Below are 16,101 nucleotides of genomic sequence, written 5' to 3'. Positions count from 1 at the left end.
TATCACCTGTACCATCCTAAAATCTAATGCAAGTTAAAGATGACCTAAAATTAGGCAATGATGACGTCATCATCCGTTATTAATGGCGTCATAATTCAATTAGCATTGCCGGTTGGGAAAAAATCCTGGCTAGAACACTGCATGGAACTAGGCATTAGCAGAGTTGATTCAAGTACAAGGGCTCGTTATTTATATTGATGGCTATAAAAAGGAATATGTAGTTAATAATAAGTTACAACTATTTTGGCAGTCTTTTTATTAATAAATCATGCTCATGTTGTCAGGTTGAAAGGTACCCAATGGCTGAATGTGATGTTTGTAAGAAATGGTACCATGAGAAATGCGAGAATATTCCAATAGAAGTATTTAAAACAACGACGGCGGGATGTGTCACGACTGCAGCAGAGCAGTTCAACTGCTTTCTGAAATGGGAGAAGACTCTTGATATATCTGTCAACTGTATTTACTATACTCTCCTACTTTGTTTGGTTCTGTTCGCTATAAAGCATTTGGTAGCATAGGCATAGAACATCTGGATTACACTGTAATAAATGTTGCATTCTACAAGATTGGTTGTCTAGTTCTAGAATATACTGTAAACGATCAGATATTGCATTGTCCAAGATTGGTTACCTAGTTCTAGGACTACTAATGACTATCTTCTAGATATGGATTTTAAATCAGGATAGCCAGTTCTAGAGCCGGGCATTCAGAACTAGACTTATCCAATCGGTTCTCAATCAGGACGGCCAGTTCTAAGGACGGCCAGTTCTAAGACCGGTCATCCGGTTCTAGGACTGGTCATCCCGTTCTAGAACTGGTTGACAGGTTCTAGAACCGGTCAAGTTCCAAATCGGTACGGAACATATATATATATATATATATATATATATATATATATATATATATATATATATATATATATTCAGAATTCACCTGAGGTAGCTCCAACATCAGCTTCAAGGATTACTTCTTCATCAGTGCCTGTATCCTCATCTTCTAATTTGGTGCTCGAGGGTATTAAAGCAGCTTCTATGATGTCCTATCCAGCTGTTGGTGACATGGAATTGTCTGTTTTCAATTCACTGATGAACGAAGTTGTCACCACACCTGTTCAGACAGTTACTCATGTCCCAAAATCAGTTAGACCACTTCTAAGTGTGGTTTTAGCTAAAGAATTACGGTGTGCTTGTGAGGGTGGCCTGTGGGGCTTTGCTCGCCTCTTCATGCTGGCCAAAGCTACCCTTCGCTGTCCTCCTCGTGGTGGGAGAAAGAAAAGGTACGTTGTAAAGGAAATTTTGTCTTCTCGCCTTCAACGTTGGTTGGATGGAGATATTCTATCACTGTGGCTGGATGTCAAGGCTGAGACTAACCCTTGCCATGTTTCATTGAATTCCTCAAATACCGCTACCACAAATACTCGAAGATCATTGAGATTGGCTTCAGAAGGTCGATACAGTGATGCACTTCAGGCTTTGGGTTCACGAGGTTGTGCCTCTCATGACAGCAGTGAAGCTTTAGAAGAGTTGGCAAATCGACATCCAGTTCACGATCTTCCTGCTTGGCTAGAGGAAGTCCCACCTTCACTAGTTGTGGACTCTCAGGAGGTTATTTCTGCATTGGAAGCATTTCCCAATGGCTCAAGTCCCGGTTATTCTCATCTTCGAGCACAACACTTAATTGATGCTATACGAGGTTGCAATGTTCCAGAAGCGCAGTCCTGTTTAGAAAACCTAACACGATTGATGTGTCTCTTGTTGTCTGGAAAACTTGATCGCAACATTTCTCCCTTCCTGTCTGGTGCCCCTTTGACTGCTCTCCAAAAGAAGGCTGGCGGCATTCGGCCCATTGCTGTTGGGGAAGTGTTGCGTCGTTTGGCTAGCCGTCTTTGCTGTTCTGCTATAAAACCTCGCTTACCGGACGTCTTCTTACCATATGGTCAGGTAGGTGTTGGAATACGAGGAGGTTTAGAGGCAAGTGTTCATTCTCTAAGGTCATACATTGAAGAGAACAGTGCTAGACATGACCTGTGCTGTTTCAAACTGGACATGAAGAATGCGTTCAATGAATGCCATCGCAATTCATTCCTGAAGAGACTTGGCAGTGAATTTCCTGAATTGGTAGCTTGGGTACAGTGGTGCTATCACTGTGCTGCTGAGTTGCGCTTTGGCTATCATCACCTTACATCTACAGCAGGAGTCCAACAAGGCGATCCACTGGGACCACTGCTGTTCTCCTTAGTCGTCCTAGAACTAATGGATGAAGTTGGAGAAGTGCCTGGCTTAGACCTAAATTTGTGGTACCTTGACGATGGTACTTTTGCTGGCACACGGAAATCTGTCTCAAAGTTAATAAACTTCATCATAGAGAAAGGTCCTTCCCTGGGCCTTCATGTCAATTTATCAAAGTGTGAAGTGTTTTGGCCTTCAGGAGATCGAACACATCCAGAATTTCCACCAGAAGTACACCGGTTGTCAGATGGAATGGAATTGCTTGGTTCTCCTGTGTTTGGTTCATCGGATTTCTTCACTAATTGTTTCAAGAAGCGAGTCGATCAAGTAGCAAATACCCAATCTCATCTCTCTGATCTTGAAAATCCACAAGTGGAACTTCAGTTGTTGAGAAGTTGCCTGTCCATATGTAAAATCAACCATTTGCTACGATCTGTGAGACCTGGGGTTGCTACGAGCACATTGTCTATTTTCGATGAAGGGTTACGCCGATCTCTCAGCCGTATCACAAGATCTTCAATTTCTGACTTTGCATGGTCACAAGCAGTATTGCCAATTGGAAAAGGAGGTATGGGTATCCGGGAGGCCTTATCTACTTCACCTTCCGCTTTTCTTGGCAGCTGTAACTCAAATCGAAAGTTAGTTAATTGCTTACTGAAACGTAACCATCCTTCTCTTCTCACTTTGATCAAACCCTTGCCTGGAGAAGACGAAGCACGAGGAATCGTGCATAACCTACTTTCAAGAAAGGATTCACCTTCATTAGATTTGGTGACAGCTACACAACATCAGATTCAAATTCAACTAGATGACATCTCATTTTCCAACCTACTCAATTCAGTGAGTCTCAGAGATAGGGCTCGCTTGAAGACATTATCATCTCCTCATACTGGTGCATGGTTGCGGGCAACTCCAAACCGTAACTTAGGCCTCACCATGTCACCCCATGAGTTTGTTGTAGCAGCAAGATACTGGTTGGGTCTACCTGTGTTTCCGTTCCCACCAAACAGCATCAGATGTATATGTGGTCATCCACTTGACCCATATGGAGATCATCTTGTTGGGTGTGGTCATGGTCCACATCGTCTGAATCGACATAATGCTTTATGTGAGTCTATTTGGCAATCACTCCTCATTGATTCCAAACAAGTTGTGAAAGAACAGAGAAGCTCGGGTCAATCCAAATGCCGCCCAGGTGATGTCTTCCATCCGAATTTCTTGAATGGACGGCCTGGATATTTTGACATCACTGTAAGAAACACGTTGCAACCATCTTACATTGCTCGAGTTGCTGAAACATCAGGAGTTGTTGCAGAAGCAGCAGAAATGGGCAAGGATGATCGTCACCATGCAAGAGTATCTTTGACTGGTGGTACATTTTATCCGTTGGTAGTTGAAACACTTGGCCTTTGGTCACCAGACAGTCTAGAGACTTTGAAGTCTATATCCTCAAAAGTATGTGCTGTGTTAGCTGTTCCCTTCTGGAAGGCTTTAAAGAATTTGCTAGAGCAGCTTTCTGTTAGATTATGGATTTATAACGCTAGAATGATATCTAGCCGCATACTTGCGGAAGTAGCTGAAGTCCTTAGTTGGGACTTCCCTGTATGTGAGTAGGTGTGTAAGAAATAAATAAATATATATATAAAAAAAAAAAAAAAAAAAAATATATATATATATATATATATATATATATATATATATATATATATATGTATATATAGCAGGACCCGCCCTATGGGCGGTGGGTTTGTTACCTAACAGAATCTTTGTGTAAATATATGAATGATATATTAGCTTTTACTACTACACAAACTTGCCAGCATGGGCAGCAAATAATAATAATATGTTTAAGCTGAACGCATTACAGTGCCTGAACGCATTAACAGCGCCTGATCATCAGAAAAAACAATGGTTTGAGTCACTGTGTTTGGTGTCGATGATTCGATCCTTGTGTGGTGGGGTCTTCAATATTCTGAATTTCACGTAGATATAATTATCTCTGACGCTGTCGAGTGAAACAATTTTCGTAACTATTGATAGATGTTTCAATACTCGATTTCGACCTCCTGTTTATATAATGGTACTACAATTGTGTCATCGCTGTCTTTACCAACTGGAAGATGTTCCTTCTGTTGCGTCGCATCGCCTTCGGAGAGGCACCTTACTAGAAATTGAAGACATTCCAAAAACGTGAGAACAAGATCACATAGAAAGTAGAATAACTTAGCAATATATTACAACACTTCACTAAAGACAACATTCTGAGTTACTGATTTGCCTCCAATGAGGCCCCGTGTGGTGGTTTCATCAATCTTTACAGATCTAACAGTCAATGCTCTGCTCGAGTAAAAATAACGTACAGTTGTCCATGCGTAAAGACTGGCGCTGGGAGGTAGATACCGACTTTGAATTTACGTCTAATTCTTAGATTGTCCACCATGGTGAGTACATCTCAGCAGGATGAATATCAACGACATATTACGGACAATATAGTGGAACTTGCTCACACTGTAGATGAGAGAATTAGAACGGCGTACAATAGCGAACGTGCGTCCATCCGCATACTCGGTCAATTGAATACACAAACACTCGCGCATCTCATTTCAGCCCGCCGAAAAGTCTCGTTTTGGGCCGTCGGAGGCGGTCGAGGCGAAATCCGACGCGACCGTTCGTCTCGGACTCGCGATCTCGACCGGCCCGCCGCGTTTCGTGTCGAACGGCGCGTTACAGACATGTGGAGACAGAAGTGGGCGTTCCCGTATTATATATAAGATTATACAGTATAGATAGTACAGTTCATATTTGGTACATTTTACAGCATATATACCGTATATTATACAGTATATTATACAACATACATACTATTAAAATATATATACAAATGTATAGAAACATATGTATGCATGCATGCATGTACGTATGTATGTATGTATGTATGTATGTATGTATGTATGTGGCTCAATTGGTTAGAGTGTGCAGTTGGAAATTAGCAACATCCGGGACCTTAGGGTCAGAGTTCAAGGGCGGGAAGGCCACATGCGTAAGTTCCCTTGGGCAAGGAACTAACATACAATTGCCTCTCTCTCTGGAGCGTCAGTTCTGTCCAAGCAGCAAGTTGAAGTACATGATGACATACAGTGACTGCAGTATCTAACCTGAGCCTTAGGGGCTCTTGTAACAAAAAAATGTACGTTTGTGTAATTTCACACTAAATTAGATTTGCCACATATAGTAAACAATTCGATGCATACATGTACACACTGCATGTCGATACACAGTTGAATTTAGCGAAGTAATACTAAAACTGACCGAAAATGATTTTAAAACATAAAAAAAGATTATATTTATTACGGATCACATTATCTGCCGTCCAACTTACTTGAATTTTAAATGAAGCGTGGAACTTATGGCTGAGTACAAAACCTCTATGCAGACATTTTCCGAACTGCAGTGCCCATGAAGCATAAAGACAAATTGACAAATGGACACCTCTGTCAGTCGGAGAGCTGCAATGCTACATAGGAATGGTGATTGGGATCACTAAATGTCAAGGAATCGACTATAACTAGCAACAAAAATATCGCACCACTTGGTAACTGCAACTAACCACTATGAAGGTCCTTTCCGCGTTCGACGCGCACTCTCCGATGTGCTTTACGAGATATCCCATCTCCAGACCGGTCGAGTACCTAAAACACACGTTCAACACCTTCAGCCGGCACATTCTTCAGATGATACTACTTCTCAGCCTGTTTCTAACGATGATTCCACTGGTGTTCGGCTCTTTCCTACTGATAACGACGACGCTGATTCTGATTCTGCTGCTTCTGTTTCCTCTGTCGTTCGTCCACTTTCACCTTCCCGTTCACGACCGGTTCGTGCTACTGCTGGTGTCCCGGCTGCTCGATTTGCTGAGCTAATTTGTTTTAGCTTCGCCTTAGTTTTCGTTTCTGTTTTCTTTAGTTTTGTTGTGTTCTTTGCGTTTTTTCGGCCACACGAGGACATGTGCCCCTAGCAAGAGTGGATTGTAGAGAAATTATGCTAATGTTCCTAGAGTGTAGCTACGCCTACTTCCGTTATGAGACTACTTAGGTAGTGTGCACAACACAATACATTGCTTTTCGTCTGTACGATCCCTGTGTACTTCCCCAGCCTCTCGTCTACAATACATTACAAAAGGCTGGACAACTAGAAATAAGAGTAAAAGAGACACTTCAAGGAGAGATGAGAAGAGAGGTGCGCGTGCGTTGATTCCCGTCTGAAATCTAGCATCATGGAGGTCAAGAGAACAATGTACAAACCAAATGCCAACTTTAATTACCGGCTCAACTGACTCATGTTAAAAATTTTTACAGCACAACATTGACTTAAGAACTTTGTGCAGCTGTAGCAGAAACATAAACAGCTTGTTAACACGACCAGATGTGAATGTCAAAGAGAGCAATTATGAAACAATTTGGCTCAAAACGTTTTTTGGATATAGGAGCTCACGTGGAGGCGTATGACGTTACATAGACGTTTATGGATCAGTACGAGACTACTCTTAGGCGATAAAGACTCGTTTCCTGGCAAAGAGTATAAAGAATACAATACCATTTGGCACTTTAATTAATGTACTATATATACGCTCATAACGGCGTCAAATTAAGTATTTTTCAACGAAATTTGGTAAATAGATGAAGTCAGTATAATCTGCCTATAAACCAATTTCGGATAATTTGAAATGAAATTTGACCATATAAGATGAAAACTCATTTTTCGACTAGCATACAGATGTTCCATTTTGGTTAAACGCCAATAACGGCGTCAAATTAATTGTTGCTTCTACAATTTTTACATAGGCTTGCGTCAGTGTAAACAACCTAAACCTCAATTATTACATTTTAAAATTAAAATGGTGTTTAATGTAGTTAGACGAGGTTGACTCCACCCCATGAGCCGGGGCGCACGCTGGGCCTGGAGTGGTACCACAATTAGAACGCATGCGCTTAACGTTGGCGCGCCAACTCAGTCTCAGCTTTCGTGCCGTTGCGACACAAGCTCCAATCCAAATAGCGCTAAACACGTGCTCAGAGCTGGGCTTTCCGGTAGCGTGGCACAAGCTAGAAGGCCCATCAACGATAATACAGTTCTTGGGTCTAGAACTTGATTCGGATCATGGGCTCATCCACCTCCCCGCTGGGAAGCTGTGTCGCATTCAAGCGCAGGTTCGCCGGTGGCTCGGTCGTCGGTCGTGCACGAAAAGAGAGTTGTTGTCTCTTATCGGTTCCCTCCACAACGCGGCAACTGTGGTGAAACCGGGACACGTTTTCTTACGCAGACTTATTGACCTGTCGTCCAGCGTGAAGCATCTCCATTATCGCGTCCGCCTCAACAAAGAAGCTTTCGCAGACCTGCACTGGTGGGACACTTTTATGACCGACTGGAACGGCTCGCCGATGCTTCAGACGCTGGGACGCGCAGTTCCATCAGTGATCGTTCGCTTCGACGCATCAGGCACATGGGGTGTGGCGCAGTGTGGTCAGGCAAATGGCTACAGTGGGAGTGGAACGACTCATGGCGCCCTATTCCTATTGCGGAAAAGAGTTTCTACCGCTTCTTCTGGCCGCAGCAGTCTGGGGAAGCGAGTAGCGAGGGCAGCGGGTTCAATTCGAATGCGACAACTCTACCGTGGTCGCGGCGCTAGAGCGACGTACCAGCCGCGTACCGCTTCTGATGCACTTGCTACGAGTGCTATACTACGTATCAACCTATTTTTCGTTTACGTGGCAGGCGGTTGATATATCAGAAAAGTCCAACACCATCGCGGATGCTCCATCTCGCGACAACGCTAAAAAGCGTTCTCTTTGTGTTCACAGCTCGAACTCGGCTCCACGCCGGTTCCTCCGGTACTCCCTGCTTCAGTTTTATCACCACCAATCGACCGGAACTCTTACGTCTGGAGAATCGAACATTGACTTAAGAACTTTGCGGAACTGTAGCAGAAAGATGTATCGGCAGCTGAAGGCCAAGTTCCGCAGAATTAATTAAGTATCAAAATTCTCCGCGAAAAAAGAATTGATAAAGCTTCCTGATATTCTAGAGCCAAGATCCTCAAAGACCATGAAACTAAGCAATATTTAAAATCCCAACTTTTGTTGTTTAAACAGCTTGTTAACAGAACCAGATGTGAATGTCAGAGACAGTAACTTTGAAACCATTTAGGTTAAACGTTTTTTGGATAAAGGAGCTTAAGTGAAGGCGTCTGACGTTACATAGATGATTATGCATATAAGTACGAGACTACTCCTAGACGATAGACTCGTTTCTTGGCAAAGATTATGTAGAGCCAAGATCCTCAAACACCATGAAACTAAGCAGTATTTTAAAATCCAAACTTTTTGTTTAAACAGCTTGTTAACAGAACCAGATGCGAATGTCAGAGACAGTAACTTTGAAACCATTTAGGTTAAACGTTTTTTGGATAAAGGAGCTAAAGTGAAGGCGTCTGACCTTACATAGATGATTATGCATATAAGTGCGAGACTACTCCTAGACGATAGACTCGTTTCTTGGCAAAGATTATAAAGAATACAATACCATTTGTCACTTTAATTAAATATATCGAGATATTGAATCAATGTTCTGTAACAATAGCAACGAAGCTAGGTTGCTTTGTTAGCACTAACTAATAAGAAATGTTAAAGGAACACTTTACCGATTGAAAAGACATTAACGTACGCGAAGGCTTTGGGTTGCAAACCGAACACTTGCTGTGTTGCGCAGCGCATTGTTTAAGTCTTGCTTTCTGAGGCCAACTACTACAGCACACAAAAGACGTCAAGCCGAAAAACGTAGAGATCGCTGTGCTTCACACCATCTGAAGTAACAAATCTTTTTCCATAGAGGCACTTCACCAAGAGCAATCTAGACGAACCATCAAGAAACTGGAAGACGAGTAAACACTCGATCATCGCTCAGCAGCAAGTCGTCCGTTCAAAGTCGATGAAGCCGGCAGACGTCGATTGTATGTAATCGCTTCATCGGACCGCCCCTACTCTTCCGCATCACAAATCAAGAAGAAAATGAGAACGGAAATCGTGGAAATCAGCGACAGAACAACCAGACAGTACCTGAAGAGACTGGGTTTCGCTGTTTGCTGCCTAATAGAGTTCTACTCTTAACGGAGGCACATATGGTACGAAGATTGGAGTCGTGCCAAACGCAGCACAATGACCGCTGGTCAAACACCTTTTTGAAACGAAACGACTTTCCAACTTTATCGCAACACAATTCGCGTTTGAGTCCCTGTACACGAAATGCTGTATTTGCAGCTCCTCGACATGGTCCCAAAGTCCACGTTTGGGGAGGCAAGAGTGAACGTGGACTAACAGTACTTAAGATCTTCAAAACCAACATGGACTCCCACTTGTACAACGTGTGCAACGATACATTTCAAAAGACTGGACAATTAGAAATAAGAGTACAAGAGATACTTCAAGTAGAGAGGTGAGAAGAGAGGTGAGAAGAGAGGTGTGCATCCGTTGATTCCCATCTAAAATCTAACATGATGGAGGTCAAGTAAAAATAGTGTACAAACAAAATGCATACCTTCATTGCCTGCTAAACTGACTCATGTTAACTAAAAACTTTTAGAGCACAATATTGACTTAAAAACTTTGCAGATGTAGCAAAAAAATGTATCGGCAGCTGAGTTCTGGCAGAATTAATTAAGTATCAAAATTCTCCGTGAAATAAGAAATAATGAAGCTTCATTTTATTCTAGACCCAAGCTCGTTAAAGCCCATGAAACAAGCAGTATTTCAAAATGCCAAACATTCGCTTAAACAGCTCGTTAACAGAACCAGACGTGACTGTCAAAGGCAGTAATTATCAAACCATTTGGATTCAAACGTTCTTGGATATAGGAGCAAACTGGAGGTGTCTGACGTTACATAGACGTTTATGCATATAAGTGCGAGACTACTCCTAGGCAATAAAGACTCGCTTCTTGGCAAAGAGCACGGTCGAGACGAACAGTCGAGTCGGATTTCGTGTAGAACCAGATGTGAATGTCGATGACATTACCTATAAAAACATTTGGGTTTAAACGTTGTTAGAAAAAGGTGCAAACGTGAAGGCGTCTGACGTTACATACATGTCTCTGCATATAAGTACGAGACCACTCCTAGGCGATAAAGACTCGATTTTTGGAAAAAGAGTACGGCCGATACAAAAGGCCGACTCGGATTTCGCCTAGAAACAGATGTGAATGTCGATGGCAGTAACTATGAAACAATTTCGATTCAAACTTTGTTACATAAAGGAGCAAATGTGAAGGCGTCTGACGATACTGAGACCGATCACCAAGTCATATTGGAGACGGCAAATAGGCGTGCGCTCAAAAAAAAGGTTTGCCAATTTCTGAGGTCACAAGGGCACATTGTGTACCTTCAGAGCAGGACAAAGATTACCTGACGGCAGACTGTACCAAACAGGTACCCACACAACTGTTAGTCGAATGCCTTGTCCAACTGAACGTTCCATTTAGACGATGCACCAACTTTGGTCAGAAGGAGAAGACGGACAAGTTTGTCACTTTCGAACGAGCTATTGCAGCATGCACAGCAGAAAGAAGCGGCTACCACCACAACTATTGGGACGTATCGTTCTCAAAAAAAAGGTGCCATATATTTGTGTCATTGCTGTAGAGAACAGATACCTGCTCCCTGCCAACCTCAAGCTCGACAGGTACCTCTTATTCACGCCTCTTGACGATCGACCAGCCCCGAGGTTCAATCACGGGGCAGCACTACAATCAATTTCACCAACACCGAGGGCCTGACATCGGTGAAGGTCTATAACTTGCTGTTCCACCTCCTCCGAGCATGTCATCAGTACGACTTTTCAAGAGTTCCAATGCTAAAGAGGGGAGGCAGCCAGCGACTCCGCAATTACGGCGAAATCCTCGTTCGCCCCATTGAGAACAAACACAGTGCAGGACGAAAACGTTTTGAAACGAGGATTTTAGCCAAGACCTTTGCCCGGGCTGTCGACCAGTTCCACAGACTAGAACTATACAAGATTGTGGAACGAATCAAACCTGCCACACTGATCGTCAGGAGGTTATATGTGGACGCCTACCTTGACAAGGTGGGTCAGAAGCTGAGGTTGGCAAAGAAGGTTCTGAGAAGTGGTGTTACACGACACCATGGCGGTGAGAGACTCAACAACCCACAAAAACAAATTCTGGGAGACCTAAAAAGTTTATTTGGCTACTCCACCCACACCAGCTACAAGACGGACCCAATATCACCCACGGCCTGGTGGCGTACAGAGCCCAGAAGAGGTAGGACTCTTGTGGCACCAGTGACTAGTGATATTTCATATGAAGAGGAGGAAGAAGAACAAAGAGCGATTGCAGGTGTGCAGGCAAGAAATGGTTCAATGAGGAGAGTGAGAGAATTGATGGAGTTATGTGAGTGGTGGAGGAGAAATGGTGGCCAGCGAAGAATCATGTGGGACAAAGTGTAATCACCTTGGGCAAGAGTTCCCAAGGGTCTTCTGCAGCAAAGACCAGTTGCAAAATACATCTAAAAACCTGAGAAAGGGAGGTAGAGTGTAAGTTGTTGTGTGTGTTAGATTAAGTTGCTGTATTAGTAGTTTAGGATTAGTATTACTGCTTTCCGTTGCTAATTGGTGTTTTGCTTTGGTTAGGGCTGAGAAATATATAAAACTTGACCCGAAATACACCGGAAAATACTTCAAAAAGACTCGTAATGGCTTACTCAAAAGCTGTTACAAAAAGGAGCAAACGTGAAAGCGTCTGACGTTACATAGACATTTATGCATATAAGTACGAGAGTACTCCTACGCGATAAAGGCTCGCTTCTTGCCAAAGAGTACGACCGAGACGTACGGTCGAGTAGGATTTCGCCTAGAACCAGATGTGAATGTCGATGACAGTAACTATGAAACCATTTGGATTCAAACTTTGTTGCATATAGAAGCAAATGCTAAGGCGTTTGACGTTACATAGAAGTTTATGCATATAAGTACAAGACTACTACTAGGCGATAAAGACTCGCTTCTCGGCAAACAGTACGGCCGAGACAAACGGTCGAGTCAGATTTCGCTTAGAATCAGATGTGAATCGTCGATGACAGTAGTTATAAAACCATTTGGATTTAACCAGTTCAAAGATCTTTGCGATCCATCAACTCTTGATTGCGATAACTATGCGTTCAATCTCATAGTCAACCAGGAATTATCGGGAATTCTCCAACAACTCTGTGGCCAGACGGTCATACTTGCGAATCCCAAAATTCGCAAGTGTGACAGATCGTTGTGTGCTGCATGAGACTTTGAGCCTCTCAGTTTGACCAAAACACGTCATCTTGGAGACGGTAAATAGGCGTGCGCTCAAAGAAGAGGTTTGTCAATTTCTGAGGTCACAAGGGCACATTTGTGTACCTTCAGAGCAGGACAAAGATTACCTGACGGCAGACTGTACCAAACAGGTACCCACACAACTGTTAGTCGAATGCCTTGTCCAACTGAACGTTCCATTTAGACGATGCACCAACTTTGGTCAGAAGGAGAAGACGGACAAGTTTGTCACTTTCGAACGAGCTATTGCAGCATGCACAGCAGAAAGAAGCGGCTACCTCCACAACTATTGGGACATATCGTTCTCAAAAAAGGTTCCATATATTTGTGTTATTGCTGTAGAGAACAGATACCTGCTCCCTGCCAACCTCAAGCTCGACAGGTACCTCTTATTCACGCCTCTTGACGATCGACCAGCCCCGAGGTTCAATCACGGGGGCAGCACTACCATCAATTTCACCAACACCGAGGGCCTGACATCGGTAAAGGTCTATAACTTGCTGTTCCACCTCCTCCGAGCATGTCATCAGTACGACTTTTCAAGAGTTCCAATGTTAAAGAGGGGAGGCAACCAGCGACTCCGCAATTACGGCGAAATCCTCGTTCGCCCCATTGAGAACAAACACAGTGCAGGACGAAAACGTTTTGAAACGAGGATATTAGCCAAGACCTTTGCCCGGGCTGTCGACCAGTTCCACAGACTAGAACTATACAAGATTGTGGAACGAATCAAACCTGCCACACTGATCGTCAGGAGGTTATATGTGGACGCCTACCTTGACAAGGTGGGTCAGAAGCTGAGGTTGGCAGAGAAGGTTCCGAAAAGTGGTGTTACACGACACCATGGCGGTAAGAGACTCAACAACCCACAAAAACAAATTCTGGGAGACCTAAAAAGTTTATTTGGCTACTCCACCCACACCAGCTACAAGACGGACCCAATATCACCCACGGCCTGGTGGCGTACAGAGCCCAGAAGAGGTAGGACTCTTGTGGCACCAGTGACTAGTGATATTTCATATGAAGAGGAGGAAGAAGAACAAAGAGCGATTGCAGGTGTGCAGGCAAGAAATGGTTCAATGAGGAGAGTGAGAGAATTGATGGAGTTATGTGAGTGGTGGAGGAGAAATGGTGGCCAGCGAAGAATCATGTGGGACAAAGTGTAATCACCTTGGGCAAGAGTTCCCAAGGGTCTTCTGCAGCAAAGACCAGTTGCAAAATACATCTAAAAACCTGAGAAAGGGAGGTAGAGTGTAAGTTGTTGTGTGTGTTAGATTAAGTTGCTGTATTAGTAGTTTAGGATTAGTATTACTGCTTTCCGTTGCTAATTGGTGTTTTGCTTTGGTTAGGGCTGAGAAATATATAAAACTTGACCCGAAATACACCGGAAAATACTTCAAAAAGACTCGTAATGGCTTACTCAAAAGCTGTTACAAAAAGGAGCAAACGTGAAAGCGTCTGACGTTACATAGACATTTATGCATATAAGTACGAGAGTACTCCTACGCGATAAAGGCTCGCTTCTTGCCAAAGAGTACGACCGAGACGTACGGTCGAGTAGGATTTCGCCTAGAACCAGATGTGAATGTCGATGACAGTAACTATGAAACCATTTGGATTCAAACTTTGTTGCATATAGAAGCAAATGCTAAGGCGTTTGACGTTACATAGAAGTTTATGCATATAAGTACAAGACTACTACTAGGCGATAAAGACTCGCTTCTCGGCAAACAGTACGGCCGAGACAAACGGTCGAGTCAGATTTCGCTTAGAATCAGATGTGAATCGTCGATGACAGTAGTTATAAAACCATTTGGATTTAACCAGTTCAAAGATCTTTGCGATCCATCAACTCTTGATTGCGATAACTATGCGTTCAATCTCATAGTCAACCAGGAATTATCGGGAATTCTCCAACAACTCTGTGGCCAGACGGTCATACTTGCGAATCCCAAAATTCGCAAGTGTGACAGATCGTTGTGTGCTGCATGAGACTTTGAGCCTCTCAGTTTGACCAAAACACGTCATCTTGGAGACGGTAAATAGGCGTGCGCTCAAAGAAGAGGTTTGTCAATTTCTGAGGTCACAAGGGCACATTTGTGTACCTTCAGAGCAGGACAAAGATTACCTGACGGCAGACTGTACCAAACAGGTACCCACACAACTGTTAGTCGAATGCCTTGTCCAACTGAACGTTCCATTTAGACGATGCACCAACTTTGGTCAGAAGGAGAAGACGGACAAGTTTGTCACTTTCGAACGAGCTATTGCAGCATGCACAGCAGAAAGAAGCGGCTACCTCCACAACTATTGGGACATATCGTTCTCAAAAAAGGTTCCATATATTTGTGTTATTGCTGTAGAGAACAGATACCTGCTCCCTGCCAACCTCAAGCTCGACAGGTACCTCTTATTCACGCCTCTTGACGATCGACCAGCCCCGAGGTTCAATCACGGGGGCAGCACTACCATCAATTTCACCAACACCGAGGGCCTGACATCGGTAAAGGTCTATAACTTGCTGTTCCACCTCCTCCGAGCATGTCATCAGTACGACTTTTCAAGAGTTCCAATGTTAAAGAGGGGAGGCAACCAGCGACTCCGCAATTACGGCGAAATCCTCGTTCGCCCCATTGAGAACAAACACAGTGCAGGACGAAAACGTTTTGAAACGAGGATATTAGCCAAGACCTTTGCCCGGGCTGTCGACCAGTTCCACAGACTAGAACTATACAAGATTGTGGAACGAATCAAACCTGCCACACTGATCGTCAGGAGGTTATATGTGGACGCCTACCTTGACAAGGTGGGTCAGAAGCTGAGGTTGGCAGAGAAGGTTCCGAAAAGTGGTGTTACACGACACCATGGCGGTAAGAGACTCAACAACCCACAAAAACAAATTCTGGGAGACCTAAAAAGTTTATTTGGCTACTCCACCCACACCAGCTACAAGACGGACCCAATATCACCCACGGCCTGGTGGCGTACAGAGCCCAGAAGAGGTAGGATTCTTGTGGCACCAGTGGCTACTGATATTTCATATGAAGAGGAGGAAGGAGGACAAAGAGCGATTGCAGGTGTGCAGGCAAGAAACTGGTTCAATGAGTAGAGTGACAGAGGATTGATGGAGTTATGTGAATGGTGAAGAAGGGATTGTGGCCAACGAAGAATCATGTGGGACAAAGTGTAATCACTTTGGGCAAGAGTTCCCAAGGGTCTTCTGCAGCAGACCAGTTGCAAAATAGATTTAGTAACCTGAGAAAGGGTGGTAGAGTGTAAGTTGCTCTATTAGTAGTTTAGGATTAGTATTACTGCTTTCCGTTGCTAATTGGTGTTTCGCTTTGGTTATGGTTGACAAATATAAAAAATTGACCAAAAATAAACGGGAAAGTACTTCAAACACTCCTTATTGTTTAATTAAACGTTGTTAGAAATACACGTAGAAGCAAATGTGAAGGCGTCTGACGTTACATAGAAGTCAATGCATATAAGTATGAGACTA

The 16,101-nt window shown here is 43.5% G+C and overlaps 4 protein-coding genes across 4 annotated transcripts; all 4 read left to right on the top strand.

Moving 5' to 3' along the window:
- The first annotated feature begins 946 nt into the window (after window positions 1-946).
- Window positions 947-1,728, top strand: LOC134198005 (uncharacterized). Its single transcript, XM_062667350.1, has 2 exons — window positions 947-1,667; window positions 1,711-1,728. The coding sequence occupies exons 1-2, from the start codon at window positions 1,035-1,037 to the stop codon at window positions 1,726-1,728; spliced, it is 651 nt and encodes a 216-aa protein (XP_062523334.1). The 5' UTR covers window positions 947-1,034.
- On the top strand, window positions 1,687-3,881 carry LOC134198007 (uncharacterized). Its single transcript, XM_062667351.1, has one exon. The coding sequence runs from the start codon at window positions 1,746-1,748 to the stop codon at window positions 3,843-3,845; it is 2,100 nt and encodes a 699-aa protein (XP_062523335.1). The 5' UTR covers window positions 1,687-1,745; the 3' UTR covers window positions 3,846-3,881.
- An 8,488-nt stretch (window positions 3,882-12,369) lies between these two features.
- On the top strand, window positions 12,370-14,657 carry LOC134198004 (uncharacterized). The gene is made up of 2 exons (XM_062667349.1): window positions 12,370-12,542; window positions 12,625-14,657. The coding sequence occupies exons 1-2, from the start codon at window positions 12,370-12,372 to the stop codon at window positions 13,763-13,765; spliced, it is 1,314 nt and encodes a 437-aa protein (XP_062523333.1). The 3' UTR covers window positions 13,766-14,657.
- LOC134198008 (uncharacterized) lies at window positions 14,391-15,708 on the top strand. Its single transcript, XM_062667352.1, has 2 exons — window positions 14,391-14,563; window positions 14,646-15,708. Exons 1-2 carry the CDS (start codon window positions 14,391-14,393, stop codon window positions 15,706-15,708), a joined length of 1,236 nt encoding a protein of 411 aa, XP_062523336.1.
- The last annotated feature ends 393 nt before the right edge of the window (window positions 15,709-16,101 follow it).

This window comes from Corticium candelabrum, unplaced genomic scaffold (genome assembly GCF_963422355.1).
Source record: "Corticium candelabrum unplaced genomic scaffold, ooCorCand1.1 SCAFFOLD_81, whole genome shotgun sequence".
Taxonomy (NCBI): domain Eukaryota; kingdom Metazoa; phylum Porifera; class Homoscleromorpha; order Homosclerophorida; family Plakinidae; genus Corticium; species Corticium candelabrum.
This window is presented reverse-complemented; position numbering and strand designations above follow the sequence as displayed.

What these genes read in the sequence shown, in the direction of transcription:
- LOC134198005 (XM_062667350.1), top strand. Translation starts at nt 1,035, where the DNA reads ATGATGTCCTATCCAGCTGTTGGTGACATGGAATTGTCTGTTTTCAAT.
- LOC134198007 (XM_062667351.1), top strand. Translation starts at nt 1,746, where the DNA reads ATGTGTCTCTTGTTGTCTGGAAAACTTGATCGCAACATTTCTCCCTTC.
- LOC134198004 (XM_062667349.1), top strand. Translation starts at nt 12,370, where the DNA reads ATGACAGTAGTTATAAAACCATTTGGATTTAACCAGTTCAAAGATCTT. An exon ending in GCGAATCCCAAAATTCGCAA is followed by an intron (nt 12,543 to 12,624) that starts GTGTGACAGATC and finishes GACGGTAAATAG; the next exon opens with GCGTGCGCTCAAAGAAGAGG.
- LOC134198008 (XM_062667352.1), top strand. Translation starts at nt 14,391, where the DNA reads ATGACAGTAGTTATAAAACCATTTGGATTTAACCAGTTCAAAGATCTT. An exon ending in GCGAATCCCAAAATTCGCAA is followed by an intron (nt 14,564 to 14,645) that starts GTGTGACAGATC and finishes GACGGTAAATAG; the next exon opens with GCGTGCGCTCAAAGAAGAGG.